Here is a 15,122-nt window from a genome sequence, read left to right as displayed (position 1 = left end):
ACTACTGATACATGCATTAGCATGGATGAATCTCAAAATGATTATGCTGAGGGAAGGAAGTCAGACACCAAAAGAAAGTACTTACGACATGATTCCATTTTATGACATACCAGAAAATGCAAATTCATCTAAGTGAGAAAAAACAGGTCAGTGGTCACCTAAGTCCAGCAGAGAAGGAAGGAACAGATTGCAGAGGATCACAAGGACTCTTTTGGGGGTGACATAAACGTTCTCTATCATGATTGTTGTGGTAGTTTTTCAGGTGTAAGTCTCCCTCTGTCAAAACTCACTGAATTGTAAATTTTTAATGGATGTAGTTTTTTGTATATAAATCATACTCAATAACTTACATTTTTAAAAAGATACTATTTGAAAAAATGTGGAAGAGAGCAGCAGAACTTTCCAATAAACAACAAAAACTCCAGAAAACAATACTGCCTTTACAAAATGGATGAAAACTGTAACCAAACATTCCACAGTGTACTTAAAAACTTAAAACAGGCAATTGCTAAGAAGGAAGCCTGGAGTTACCCTAGCCCCACAAAAGCACCAAGCCCAAATGGTTTTACAGAAAAATTCTTCCAAACTTTTGAAGAGCAAATATTTCAAATACTACTTGAATTGTTCCAGAACACCTAAAAAGAGGGACAATTTTCCAACTCTTTTTAAGAAGTAAATAAAAAACTAACATCAAAATCTGATAAATACTGCACCAAAAGCACAAAAAACAAAAGGAAAAATAGATTGGACTTTATCAAAATAAAAAAAACTTCCGTGTTTCAAAGGACACCATCAAGAAAATGAAAAGAGAACTCACAGAATGGGAGAACAGATATTTGCAAATCATTTATCTGATAAGGTCTAGTATCCAAAATTTACAAAGAACTCTTACAATTCAACAACAAAAATAAACAACCCAATCTAAAAAATGTGCAAAAGACTTGGACAGACATTTCTCCAAAGAAGATGTACAAATGGCCAAAGATGCTCAGCACCATTAGTCATTAGGGAAATGCAAATCAAAATGACAAAGAGATACCACTTCACCCTCACTAGGATGGCTATATTCTATATAATCAAAAAGACAGACAATAATAAATGTTGGTGAAGATGCAGAGAAACTGGAACCCTCATACACTGCTAGTGGGAATGTAAAATGGGGCAGCCACTTTGGAGAACAGCGTGGCAGTTCCTAAAAATGTTAAACATAGCATTATCGAATGATCTAATGACTCCATTCCTAGGTACATAACCAAAAGAAAAACGTATGTCCACGGCTGCCGCCATGAACAGCATAGAGGAGGCACTGACATGAGACACGCGTACGACCAGTGCTTTAATGGTTGGTTTGCCAAGAAGTTCCTTAAGAGGGATGGCTCCAGGGACCCTTGCAGTGACATCTTCAAGCGCTACCAGCAGTGTGTTCAGAAAGCAATAAAGGAGGAGATTCCTACTGAAGGACTGGAGTTCATGGGCCACAGTAAAGAAAAGCTGAAAGCTCATCTTGACTTTGACAGTCATCTTGAAAAGGGACTTCTCATATCAGGAAGTTGAAGATTCTGGATTTTGTCAATTAAAGCTATGAAGATAGCCATCCATCTGATGAGGGGTTTAGGAGGGAGGAGTTTATTTCCTCTTTGATGTTTTCTCTCACCTGTACTCTTTGCTTTGGAGTGATTTCTCACTTACTCAAGCATCTTGCAGGAACAAAGTGTGCTAAAACTGAATAATTCCTTGGGATTATGGTTGCAATACCTGGTCTATGATCAACTTTAAGATACCCTGTATGTAAATAATAATAAACTAGTCAGGATGGTCCAGGTTACCTGACCTCTTAAGTTGTTCTATGAAGGATACGCCATACTGGGATCAGTGCACATGGAAGCAATTGCTTAGGGCTTCTTTTTCCTCTCAGGGAGCTAATGCAATGAAAAAGGATCCCATCACAACAGTGTCAGTGTTTGGGAGTATAATTGTATTTTTTGTATAGTAACAATGATTTAAAATTGCTGGTGGTCTGTGTTAGCCGAGAAGGCAACTTTTAACAGTTCCCTCCCTTAACAAAAGATGCCAGATTGACTTGAAAGCTACAAGAATGTTGCAGAGAACACCATCTCACAGATCACAGTGTAGTTGAGGAATTAAGTTACTTGGAGTAACTTTGGAGGAAGATCCTAAATTGCAAAGATTTTCTTTTGTCAGCTTCCAACCCAAGTCAGTGAATCAATGCATATCATAAAATGCTGCATCTGGTTAAATGAGGGAAAAAGTTTATTTGCCTCATTTACCTTATCCTGCCCTGTAACATCTATTTATAAAAATGGAATAAATCATATTTAGTTTCTATCATGAAAAAAAAAGTATGTCCACGCCAAAACTTGCACATGAATGTTCCTAGCAACATTATTCATAAGAACCAAAAAGTAGAAACAACCCAAACATCCATCAACTGATGAATGGCTAAACAGAGCATGGTATGGCCATACAAGGGACTATTACTGGGCAACAAAAAGGAATGAAGTACTGATACCTGCTACAGAATGGATGAACTTTGAAAACATTATGCTAAGGGGAAGAAATCAGTCACAAAAATACCACATATTATATAATTACATTTATGTGAAATGTCCAGAATAGGCAAATCCATAGAGACAGAAAGGAGATTGTGGTTGCCATGCACTGGGGGAAGGGGAAATAGGGAGTAACTGTCTATGGACTTGGGGATTTCTTTTTGAGGTGATGAAAATGTTCTAAAGTAAGATAATAGTGATGTATATGCAATTCTGTAACTATACCAAAAACCACTGAATTATACATTTTAAAGGATGAATTTTAAGGGAAAATATCTCAACAGAGCAGTTATTTAAAAAAAAAAACAAGATATGATAGAGGAAAAAAACACCTGTATTAGCGGAGGAAAAACAAAATTTCCATGGCTTAACAGAGTTGAAGTTTATTTCCCACACGTGTAAAGTACAAACTGGGGTGGTGGGGAGCAGGGGTGGGGAATGGGGAGTGGGAAGCTCTGATCCAAGCAGCCATCCAGGAGCCCAGGCTGATGGCAGCTCTGTGAGCTTCAACAAGCGGCTTCCAAGGCTGCCCTGAACATGCACGCCCAGCCAGAAAAAGAAAGAGAGTAGAGAACTGCATAGGAGGTTTTTATGAACTAGGTTGGATAGAGGCATATCCACTTTTGCCCATAATCCATTGGTTAGAATTCACCCACATGGCTAAACATGACTGCAAGGAGGGACAGGAAACCAAGGCCAGCTTGGTGCCCAGGAGGAAAAGGAAATGGGCTTGTGGGATAGCCAGCCAGTCTCTGCTACTAAACCCCATTTATACTAGTAGAAAGACAAAATGGTTAGAAATAAGTTTAAAAATAATTACATGCATCGGGTGGTTTTTGTCATGTTACAAACCATGTGAAAACTTAGTGGCCTAAAACTATTAAACTCATTCAGCTGACAATTCTCTCGGTCAGTCAATGGGCCGGGCTCAGATGGCTGGTTATTCTGCTCTCAGCTAGGCTCACTCATGCATCTGTGTCAGCCGACCAGCTAGGTAGCTCTGCTTCTGGGGGCTGGCTTGCTCCTAGCTGGAGCCATGGGAGTGACTAGGCTACATGTCTCTCATCCTCCAGCAGGCTAACCTGAGCTTCTTCACGTGGTGGCTGGATAGGAGTCCAAGAATGAGAACAGAAGCATATGAGGTATCTTGAGGCTTACGTTTAGAACTGGCGCAGTATCACTCCCCCTACCTTCTAGTGGTTAAAGCAAGTCACAGAACCAGCCCAGATTCAAAGACAGGAAAATGACTCCATCTTTTGATGGGAGGAGCTTCAAAGTCACATTGCAAAGGGCACAGATTCAGGGAGGGGTGGAAAAGCATGGCCATTTTTGCAATGTACCACAATGTGCAAAATCTATACGTCAAATATGTTAAAACCTGAAGAATTCAAAAAGGGACTTGAACAAATGAAAGACAGCATGTTCTTAGACAGGAACACTCAATATCATAAAGATGTCAATTCTCTACAGGTTAATTTATAAAGTTAACATAATCCCAATAAAAATATTCACAATTTTGCTTTCTGAAATCTCAAAAGCTGATTCTAGAGTACTTATCAAAAAAGAACAAGAAAGAATAGCCACGGAAATTCTGTAAAAGAAAAACAATCAGAGGGGAACAACAATTTCAGATATTTAAACATATTATAAGGCTGGAATAATTAAAATATTGTGTTACTGGTTCATGAACAGACCAACCAACCAATGATACAAAGAAAAAGCCCAGAAATAGACTTAAATGAGCACAAAAATTTAGCATATGATAAAGCTGGCATCTCAAATCAGTGAGGTAAAAATGGACTTCTAAAAATATGGTGTTGAAACAACTTGATAATCATCTGAAAAAAAATTAAAGTTGGAAACATATCTTATACCAGATACCTGGATAAACTCAAAATATTTTAATATCAAAAAAAAAAGCAACTGAATCCTTACAAGAACTAGATGAAAACATGGGTGAATTCCTTCAAAGTCATGAAGTGAGAAAGGCTTTTTAAACTATGACTCAAAATCTAGAAGTAAAAGAAGAAGAGATTGAGAAATTCAATGACATAAACATAAAAAACTTGTGCATGGCAACAAACAACAGCAACCATACACAGCTAAAAACAAACAAAAATCTGGGAAACACATTTGTAATTCTTTTAACAACACAGAAAGATAATTTCCCTAATATATGAAGAACACTTAGGAATTGATAAGAAATAGGCAATCCAACAGAAAAATGGGCAAAGTACCTGAAAAACAAATTCACAGAAAAATAAATTCACGTAGCCTTTCAACATATGAAAAGATGCTCAACTTCTTCATCGTAAGAGAAATACACAGCAAATTTATGCAGAGATACGATTTTTCACCTATCAGATTAGCAAAGAATCAAAACATCTAAAATCACATTGTATTGGCAAGGCTGTGGGAAAACAGGCACTCTCACGTATTGTTGGTGGGGTGCAAATCAATATAATTCCTATAGGAGGTAATTTGGCCACATCTTTCAAAATTACCCAACTATCCAACTTTAAAAATTTATCTTATAGATAAACCTGCACATGTCTGCAATGACATGTGTGAAGCACTTCACTGCATCATTTATCATAATAGTAATAAATTGCCAACAACCCCAATGTCCATCAACAGGAGACTGATTACACACTCTATGGTACATTTACATTTACTCCATAAAGAGAACAAGGAAGCTCTTACGTATTAATCTGGAAAGACAGCCAAGTTATTGTGGAGTAATGCAAAGTAGTGAATAGTGTGTTGAGCATGCTGGTTTTTGTGTAGGAAGGAGGGAAATGAGACTATTCACCTTTGCCTATTTTTCATAGAAGAGCACTGGAAAGATACACACAAACTAACTCATGAGACACAAATTACCAATATCAGAAATGAAAGAGGGGACAATACTACTGATCCCATGTACATCAAAGGATAATAAAGGAATACTATGAGTAACTCTATGGCCACAAATTCCTTGAGAGAATTTGTTGAATTCCTTTAAAGACACAAACTACCAAATCTTAAACATACGAAGCCTGCAGTAATATAAAATATGAAAGCAAGACAGCTTCCAACCTCGGCTCGAAGGGACCATGTCAACTGAGATGCAGGCATGATGGGTAGTGAGAGGTATGCTAAGGGCCAGCAGGGAAAGCTTCAAAGAGGAGGTGACATCTAAAACAGACTTAGAAAGACTCCCCCACTAGGACCTCTCAGAGCCACCTTGAAACCAACAAGTTCAAAATTAAACTCATGATCTTTCTGCCCAATGCCAGTTCTCGTCCACAGTCCACCATCCATCCTGAAGGCCACTCAGAAACCTTTCCCTCACATCTCACATTCAATTCTGCACCAATCTGACAATTTTGCCACCTAGCTCTCTCTCCTCCAATTCCCATAATCTCTCATGCACGTGACCTGCCAGAACCTTCTCAGTGATCTCCCCACATCCACTCTTGGTACCCCCAACCCTCACCCAGAGAGATCTTTTCAAAACATAAATATGAATGTATCACATCCCACCCTACCCCTTACAGCGCTTCAGCAGCTGCCCATGGCTTTTAGGATAAAACAAACTCGGGACCACAGCCTACATGGCCAGCTCTGTCTCCATTTTCCTCTCCAGCCTCTACCTCCCTCTCTGCTCTCCAGCCACAACAGCCATCTTCAGTTCCATGAAGAACAACACTTTCCTGCCTTTCCAGTTACCTGGCTAACTCCACTCAGATCTCAGCTTAGGCACTTCTTCCTTAGGGATCCTGTGCCAGTTTGGATATACTATGTCCCCCAAGAAAAGCTATGATCTTTTAATCCAATCTTGTGGGATATTTGTATTAGGTTGTTTCTACGGAGATATGACACACCCAACTGTGGGTGATAACTTTGATTGGATTATTTCCATGGAGGTGTGGCCCCACCCATTCAGCCCAGGGCTTGATTAGTTACTGGAGCCCTATAAGAGCTCAGACAGAAGGAGCTTGCTGCTGCAGTTTAGAGAGACATTTTGAAGATGGTCATTTAAAGCAGACTTTTGCTGAAGCTTGAGAGATAGTAGCCCAGAGTTTGCCCCGAGAAGCTAAGCCTAGAGACATTTTGGAGAACGCCATTTTGAAACACAACCCAGGAGCAAGCAGACGCCAGCCACGTGCCTTCCCAGCTTACAGAGGTTTTTCTGGACACCAATGGCCTTTCTCCAGTGAAGGTACAGTCATGCTTATGCCTTGGTTTGGAAATTTTTATGGCTGCAGAATTGTAAATTTGTAACCAAATAAAACCCCCTTTAAAAAGCCAATCCATTTGTGGTATTTTGCATAATGGCAGCATTAGCAGACCCTCTCTGACCCAATCCCAGAGACTAGATCACATTCCTTTATCGTAAGCACTTGGAGAAGTGAGTGCCTTTCCTTCAGAGGCCTTCTCTAAGTTTATAACTAAATATTCATTGGCGAGATTCTTTGATATCAGACTTCTCCCCACTCAACAGGAAACTCTGGGAGAGCAAGGATCAAGTCTCTTTTTTGGTTCATCATCAAATTCCAGCACCCAGCACAGCGCATGGGACAAAGTGAATCTAATACTTGCCGCATGTATTTATGAATGAATGAATGATGAGTGAATGAATGACAGAAATTGGGAAAGAATACAGGGAAAGCATTCCAGGCATCGGAAAAAAAAGATTCCAAAAAAGATTTTTGATGAGGCCTTAACAATGTGGTCTCTGAATATACTAGGCTGGAGGAAGTCCCCAAACCGACCCCCCCGACATGCCACCAGGTACATACCCAAATTCTAGAAGGTCACTGTCAAAATGCACACTGTCCTCATAGAAGACATTCAGATCTGCATCAACAGCAATAACTTTCACCTGGAAGTCATTACAAAATAAGGCATATGGAATTTGCTCAACTTCTATACTGCCCAAGGGGTACCTGGTACAGCCAGCACCCCAGGAGTAGCTCAGCCAAGAGACCTCCTTGAAGTGACAAGTGACAACAGAGGCTCATCTGGGGGCACACGGGAAGATTTAGTAAAGGAAGCTGAGGCTAAATGGAACTACCCACTATCTCATGGAAACTAGCCCCCAAACAGCCAAGGCCAAGAGCTTCTAGAGGTGGATGTTCACAGGAATGCTGGTTCCTATGCCTGACAAGAAGGCCAGAGAAAGTCCAAGACAGGGAAGGAATGGGAGGTCTGAAGATTCTCTGGGGGAATCGGTGGGCCTCCACCATGGTTTAGACACATGTAATATCCCAATAGAGCAGACCTCTCAGCTCAGGGGTACAACTCCTTTTCAGGGCAGATGGGGAAATTGAGTTCTAGCAGGGCAAATCAACTTGTTGAAGGTCTACAGGCTGTTCAGGCCAGGGACTGGCTGAGGCCTGCCTCCTATAATCACTTAGGAGAAGGGGTGGAATGCAACTGTGTTTACCGCGTCTGTACTTCTAAGGAGAATGAGACACTCAGACACCCACGCAGCGTTTGAAGGCAAATTTTCATTCTGCTGACCTGTCTGCGCGGCTCTGGAAACAGCACAGCCTGTCCTCCCGCCAGCAGTACTGGGTCCACGGACCCCGGCACGCTGGTGTCAGCCAAGGGCTGTCACAGGGAGGGGCAAAGTCCATTTGTGCTTTGTGCGCATTTCTTTCTTTCTCTTTCTTTTTTTTTAAAGTGTTCCAGCAATGATCTGGCTCCAAGTCACTGGTTAGGCATGTCTGTCTGTACCCCTGCCTCTGTAGCTGAGTTCCTTTGGGTTCCGGTCACTCGGTGCCCACAATGGGGCGCAAATTCGCCAGGTTCCCCGGCGCCTCAGGACACTTTCCCGCCGCATGCCCACGGGGTCCCGCCGGGGTACGCCCAGCGTTTCCGAGTGGGGCTGGGAGCAGGAGAGGGCGCAGTCCGCATCCTCGAGCGGGCGGCAGTAGCAGGGCATCTGCCAGACGAGGGCACCGGCGCCCCCGCGGCGACGCGCGAGCAGGGAGCGCCGGGCTCCCCGGTAAACCCGAGCGTGAGGCGCGCCCGCGACTCGGCCCGGCCTAGCCCGCGCCCGTGTCCCCAGCCAGCCCGCCCGGCGTCGCGGAGGAGGCGACCCTACCCGCCCGGACTTGTGCGTCCCGCGAGGGTACCTGCTGCGTGCTGAAGTCCCAGCCCAGGCAACAGCGGTGAGAAGCCGGCTCCGCCATGATGCCGAAGGGCACCGCAGCCAGTCCGTCCGCCTCACCGCGCTCTGACGCCGGTCCCGCCCCTCGCCCCGCCCGGCCGGACTCCTGGAGCCGGGTCACGAGTCTGAGCTTGCGCTCTGGCGCCGCCTGCCGGGGGACGGGATCGGCGACGCGCAGCATCACCTGTGTGGTAGACGGATGCTCCCAGAGCAGCCCGCTTCCCTCCCAACCCCACCCCTCATCTCTTCACATTTCACATCTGCTCCGGTCGCAGGCCTTGCTCTAACGCGGTCTAGCTTCCTTCCAAGGACGCCCGGGTCAGGGGTTTCAACTTTAAGCCGGGCTGTCCCGCTGGTGGCCCTGGGTCCAGAACCCGCAGCGACTGCCTCTTGGGTACTGGAGCAGCTGGCCATGCATAGTGGTCTCAGGGCTCACAGGAAAAGGTGCCCTGGGAGGTACTCGGTTCTGACCCAGCAAATCTGAGTGGTTTCCCAGCTCTGACATGTTCTACATCCCACGTCTGTATTTAAAATCAGAGCTCCTAGTGACCCAACTGTTATTCATGGTTTCAAGTGTGCCAGACGTGGTAAAGGCGGACGAGAACCAAAACCAAACCAGCTCTCTTTCTTGTGGAATTGAGAACCTGAGCTGTTTCCCTGGCTTAGAAAAACTTCCCTTTCCCTCTTTCTGACTGGCTTGGTCCTTCTTGTCCCTAGGACTGACCTCTTTCCTGAGTCCCTTGCTGGAGAAGTCATGGACACACGCTCAATGGCCATTTCTCAGCCCTTGCCTACCCCACCTACTCACCTCCTTTTCTATTGTGTGCGCATCTTGCAGTTTCCATCCCACCACCAAGGGGAGACTTTAGGTCTAATGAAAAGGCCCGACCATACCTGGAATCCAGAAACTGTGAGCAAGCAGTCCCAGATGCTTCTTGGGGCAGGTACTCTCAGTGGCAGGGCTCTCTCTCCGGAGTATTTATCCACTCTCACTCCACGGAGTATTTATCAGCTCTCAGCACAGATTTACCTCCTCTCCAAGGCAAAGCAGGGCATGTGGAGCTGTCATCCATCGATACTGATCTGATCAACTGGCCTCCCCAGGAGACCATCTATGTTTGGATCTCTTCCCCTGCTCTTTTGGACCCTTTGTGCTGTGTAAGTAAGAATCATTAATTTTTGGATCTAGGTGTTTGTCAGTTGGATAATTACATCACAGCATAGAAAGAAGTGAAAAATCCATCTGAGAGTAAGGACTAGATGTTAGTTTTTCATAGTAAGAAATTTTTTTCATTTAATAAGTATAATGAAAACTCATTGTAAAATAGAAAAAAATGATAAGCATAAATTCAATTTCCACACTTAGGTCTCCAATAAAACAACACAAGAACAGCTCTTCATTCTTTGAAGTTTGTAACCACATGCAACATGGATTTTCTCAAAGTAAACCTATTCTTTACAAAAATCCTGAAGAGAGTATGCTTTCTTCATATAATGCATTATTTTAAAATTCCAATATACTTTACTCTGTTAATGTAAAAATAGAAGACTAGTCATGGTTTTTATCCCACCCAACCTAAATCTGCATTCATTAGTATTGATGCCTATTGACGCCATCCAGACTTAAATAATTTTTTTCTAAATGGGTATTTTTTTTAAGGTGAAAAGTTGGAAAGGTATTGGTAGGTTTAATCTCTTCCCTCTACTTCAAAGATAAAGGTTAAGTCACTGAATCAAAAATAATCAGACAGAAGAAGTTAATAATAAAGTGGTATATGGGGGGAAGGGGGAAATGCACCTATTGCAAACTATGGACGGCAGCTAACAGTAATATCTTACTTTTCTTTCATCAGCAGTAATGAATGTTCCATACCAATACTAGGGAACAATGATGGTGGGGAGAAGGGGTATGGGATGTTTTGGGTTCTCCCTCTCTCTCTCCCTCTCTCTCTCTCTCCCTTCCTTTGGAGTAATGTTCTAAAATTGATTTTGGTGATGAATATACAGCTATATGATGATACTGTGAGCCATTGATGTATACTTTGGATGAATTATGTGGTGTGTGAATATGTCTCAATGAAATTGCATCAAAAAAGAAACAAACAAACAAACAAAAAAGATTAAAAAAAAATTAGAGTTCTCACGGCGCCTACGTATTGCCGGCGTGGCACTAGTGGCTCTCTGCGCTCCAGGCGGCGGGTCCAGGCGGCGCCCCGGGGTAGGTCTGAATTAAGTTAAGAACGGCGGGTGCCACCGTCTGCTCACCGCCGCCGGAACCTTAGGGGCAACGGGAAGAGGGTGAGCAGCAGCTAAAGCCCAGATCGTGCCGCGGTACTCGCCCTCAGCGCCCGGTCGCCATCGCCACCATGCAGGCTCGGGAAGAAGCCCCGCGCTCTCGCCGCCTTTTCAGCCTCGGTGGCGGGAGGCAGTACAAAAGGATTTGCAAGCCCTGGGTTTCGGCCTTTTTCACGGGTCCAGAGGAGCTGGAGGACACTGCGCATTCTGCAGCCCTGCTGGCACAGCTCGAGTCCTTCTACAACGCGCGGCTGCTCTGCGATGTGACCATCGAGGCGGTGGCGCCGGGCGGTAATCCCAGCACAAGCCGACTCTTCGCCTGCAGCCGCGACGCGCTGGTCGCCGCGTTCCCCTACTTCAAGAGCGTGTTCACAGGCGGCACATACGAGAGCCAGCAGGTGAGCGTGACCATGCAGGATGTGAACGCCGAGTCTTTTCGAGGTGTTGGTTGAGCGAGGCCAGTGTGCAGCGCCTCCACGCGGCCTCCGACGTGCTCCACCTGGAGTAAGTGCGGGAAGCCTGCGCCTCCTTCTTAGCCCGCCGCCTCGATCTAGCCAACTGCATCGCCAACCTCAAGTTCACCAATGCCTTCGAGCATCACAAGCTGTGATCTCAGGCCCAGTCCTTCACAGTTCAATTCTTCAAGCAGCCCAGCCAGATGGGTTCCAATCGGGGGAGATTCTGGCAGATCTGACCCTGGCCCAGCTGTTGTCTGTCCTGTGCCTGGATAGTCGAAGTAGTGAGTGAGCCGACTGGGTGCCATGTGACAGTGAAGTGGTTGGAGGCTGTTCCCAAGGGTCCCCGGTGCTGCAGAAGTTTTCAAGTGTGTCCACTAGACACACTTCATGGAAAAGGAACAGGACTACCTGAAAGGGCTGCTGACCAAGCCCATTGTGAAGAAACACTGCCCGAATGTTACTGGAGGGGCCCTGCAGCTGCACTATGGAGACATGAGGCGTAAGAGTCTGGTGCCAAAGCCAAACAGTAGCAGTGGCTGTGTTGTATCCTTAGCAGAAAATCCACCCCAGCCAATATGTGTGCCAAAGAAATGGTGATCTTATTTGGACACCCCAGAGATCCCTTTTTGTGCTGTGACCCTTACTCACGGGACATTTACACAATGCCGTCACCTTTGACCAGCCTTGCATGTACTTTGGCAGCTGTCTGGGTCTCTCCAGACCATGACATCCATCTAGCTGCTGCTTGGCCCAGGAAACACCTCTGGGTGTATAAACCAGCCCAGAATAGTTGGCAGCAGCTTGCAGACTGCTTGCAGGGCTTGGTTGTGGCATACCTCAATGGCTACATTTAGATTTTTGGTAGGCAAGACCCTATTACAGGAGTTAAATTGAAAGAAGTGGAATGCTACAGTGTCAGAGGGAGCAGTGGGCACTGGTGGCTCCTGTGCCCATTCTTTCTATTCCTTTCAACTGATAGTGGTCAGACTGTCTTTATGCTGTCAACCACAAGCACATGCTCTGCTATGATCCTAGCCACAATACGTGGTTGAAATGTGCTCCCCTTAAAGGTGGTAATTTTCTGGAAGCCTGAGTCTTCATGAGAAGGTCTCTTGTACCTATGATCTCCCATTCATGGAGGTCTACAACCCAGTCAAGGGAGAATGGAGGCAGGTTGATAAAATTTGCTTGGTGGCAGACACCCACAACTACTGGACTGTCAATTATGGCCAAAAGTTGCTGCACGTCACATCAGCCACTGTGCAGTGGAGAAAGAGCCGGGTGACTGTGTTTGAATATAACAGCAGGGAAGACCAATGGGTTAACGGAGGTACTAGACTGGACCTCTGGCAGTTCCACTCTCATTTTTTTTGCCGGTCTGCTAGTGTCCTTCCTTCCTATCTTGAACCGGGTTGTGCTTTCATTACTGAGAAAGATGGTATATGGGTTGAGTCTAGTACTGACTGGGACTCCAGCGGATTCAGTGAACTGGATTCCGAGTAGGAAGTTCAAGTTCTTTTTCTGATGATGAGATGTGTGGGTGCAGTCAGAGGCTCAGTGACAGGGTTCCTTGTAAATAGGTTGAAACACTAAGGTGTTTCTACTGCAGTGGAAACTATCTTAAAAAGATATCCTTTCCTTTTCCAGAAAAACAAAGAAGTTTATTAAGACTGCAGGTTTGGCGTATAAATGGTAATGCTTGAAAACTAATGTAATGCTACAAAATTTAAATGCTCCAAGAAATCAACTGGTTTAATATTTTACTGGGCTAAAAGTCTAGAATTGATAGGATTGGTTGTTATGTTTATTTTTCATTGTCCTAATCTAGTCATATTAATTTTTACATCCTGTTTAGTGCCACCAACAATATAACTTGAATTTTAATTTTTGAAATGAAACTGATTGGAATAGCAATTGCTAGATAGGATTAGGTATGTGTATATTTTCCTTCAGAGCAATTTAATAGATTTCCTAAATTTTAAACTAGTTGTTTTTTACTGAATGTATTCTAAGTTAAACATAGTATATTAAGTTTTAGTTTGGATGACTCCCCTTCTGCAAAGAAAAAATGGATATATGTACTGAGGTTATGAATACTGATTTCATTTGCGATAATGTACAGAATGGCCTTAAGCTCACTGAAAGTCAACAGCAAAACAAAACAAAAAACCAAGAAACAGGATTCCGCTGTTTAAAAGGAAATTGCAGTTTTCATTTTGGAATATGAAATGTGTATTTGCTAACAGTGACCAATTTTAAATCTTAAAAAAAAAAAGTCTTTTTTAGTAGTGTCACCAATCATTTAAAAACTTTCTAAACCCAACCAAACCAAAGGTCAATAGCTTTGTATTTACTGTTTCAGATTTTTGATCTATACTTGTTACATGGGTCACCAAATCAGAGGAACAATCCTTTTTTTCACTGGATATATGATTGTATAAACTTTTATCCATTAGTAATACCTTCTGTCATAAAGTTTCTATCTTTTAAAATAAAAAAAATAACAAATTAGGGAATTAAATAGACAAATCAATTATAGTTCAGATTTACTAATTTATTGAATCTATCTGAAATTGTATAATGCAAATACACATAGAAGATTTCATCTTGGGATATGTTGAAAAATAAATATTTCTTCTGTCTGTTCTATTTCAGAATTAGTAAAAAAAATTTTATAATATGGGAAAAAGTGAGAAGCTGTTATGAATTTTTTTAAAAATTTGTTCTTGGACTATAACCCCTAGCAGGGCAAAGGTCACACAGCTTTGCTTGTCCAGGTTTGAGGGTAGTGATGGGTCCTGCCTCCAGTTAAATAAGTAATTCATGAAGTTGAAGTTAAGGTTTTTGAAAAGCTGATTTTGTATATATGTCTGGAGAAATGCTTGATGGACTTTGATATTTAAGCAAACAGATTCTAAAGCACTCTGTGGAAAAAAAATAGTTACTTTCACTGAAGTATGAATATGCCTGCTGTTTAAGTTTATACATCCTAGAAACAAATTTGGTTTAGGAAAATTAAACATTGTAGATATCTTCCACTTTTCTGGTTTTATTGCCTTCATTTCTGTGAACTGCACTTCCCACTCCATGAGCATTTGAGGCAGATGATTAAGCTGAGAACTTGTGTCTGCATGGAAGAAAGGTGTGGAAAGAGCCACTCCAAGTTATCAATAACAGTGATCCCTGGGAGTGGGATTTAAAAACTGGTGGGTAGGGGGTGACGTTTGCATTTTGATTTACTCTGTATTATTGAATTTTTAACTTTTGGATTAAAAGAATACAGAAAAACTGAAGACAATTGTATAATAATGTAGATTACAAGGGGTGACAGTGTGATTGTGAAGACCTTGTGGATCACACCCCCTTTATCTAGTGTATGGATGAGTGGAGGAATGGGGATAAAAACTAAAGGACAAATGGGGTGGGATGGGGGGATGATTTGGGTGTTTTTTTTCACTTTTATTTTTTATTCTTGTTCTGGTTCTTTCTGATGTAAGGAAAATGTTCAGAGATAGACTGTGGTGATGAACGCATAACTATGTTATCATACTGTGGACAGTGGATTGTATATCATGGATGATTGTATGGTGTGTGAATGTATTTCAATAAAACAGAATTTAATTAAAAAAAAAGAATACA

General features: G+C 43.0%; 1 protein-coding gene and 1 pseudogene across 7 annotated transcripts in view; one reads left to right on the top strand and one right to left on the bottom strand.

Annotated features, from left to right (window-relative positions):
* Nucleotides 1–8,798, bottom strand: part of XYLB (xylulokinase) — a 60,574-nt gene extending 51,776 nt beyond the window's left edge. For 6 of the 7 annotated variants that reach the window (XR_005218488.1, XM_037847393.1, XM_037847400.1 and 3 more), the window contains exons 1-2: nucleotides 8,696–8,780; nucleotides 7,355–7,437 (exon numbers count right to left, since the gene is read on the bottom strand). Coding sequence is in view for 5 of the 7 variants with exons in the window: in XM_037847393.1 (XP_037703321.1) it covers nucleotides 7,355–7,437; nucleotides 8,696–8,752 (140 nt within the window). In the remaining 2 variants the exon portion in view is untranslated. Of the gene's footprint in view, nucleotides 1–7,354; nucleotides 7,438–8,695 lie in introns of all 7 variants that reach the window. The other variant, XM_037847406.1, reaches the window with a different exon arrangement.
* Nucleotides 8,799–11,042: 2,244 nt separating this feature from the next.
* LOC119528080 lies at nucleotides 11,043–13,214 on the top strand (annotated as a pseudogene).
* The last annotated feature ends 1,908 nt before the right edge of the window (nucleotides 13,215–15,122 follow it).

This window comes from Choloepus didactylus, chromosome 1, assembly GCF_015220235.1.
Source record: "Choloepus didactylus isolate mChoDid1 chromosome 1, mChoDid1.pri, whole genome shotgun sequence".
NCBI lineage: Eukaryota > Metazoa > Chordata > Mammalia > Pilosa > Megalonychidae > Choloepus > Choloepus didactylus.
This window is presented reverse-complemented; position numbering and strand designations above follow the sequence as displayed.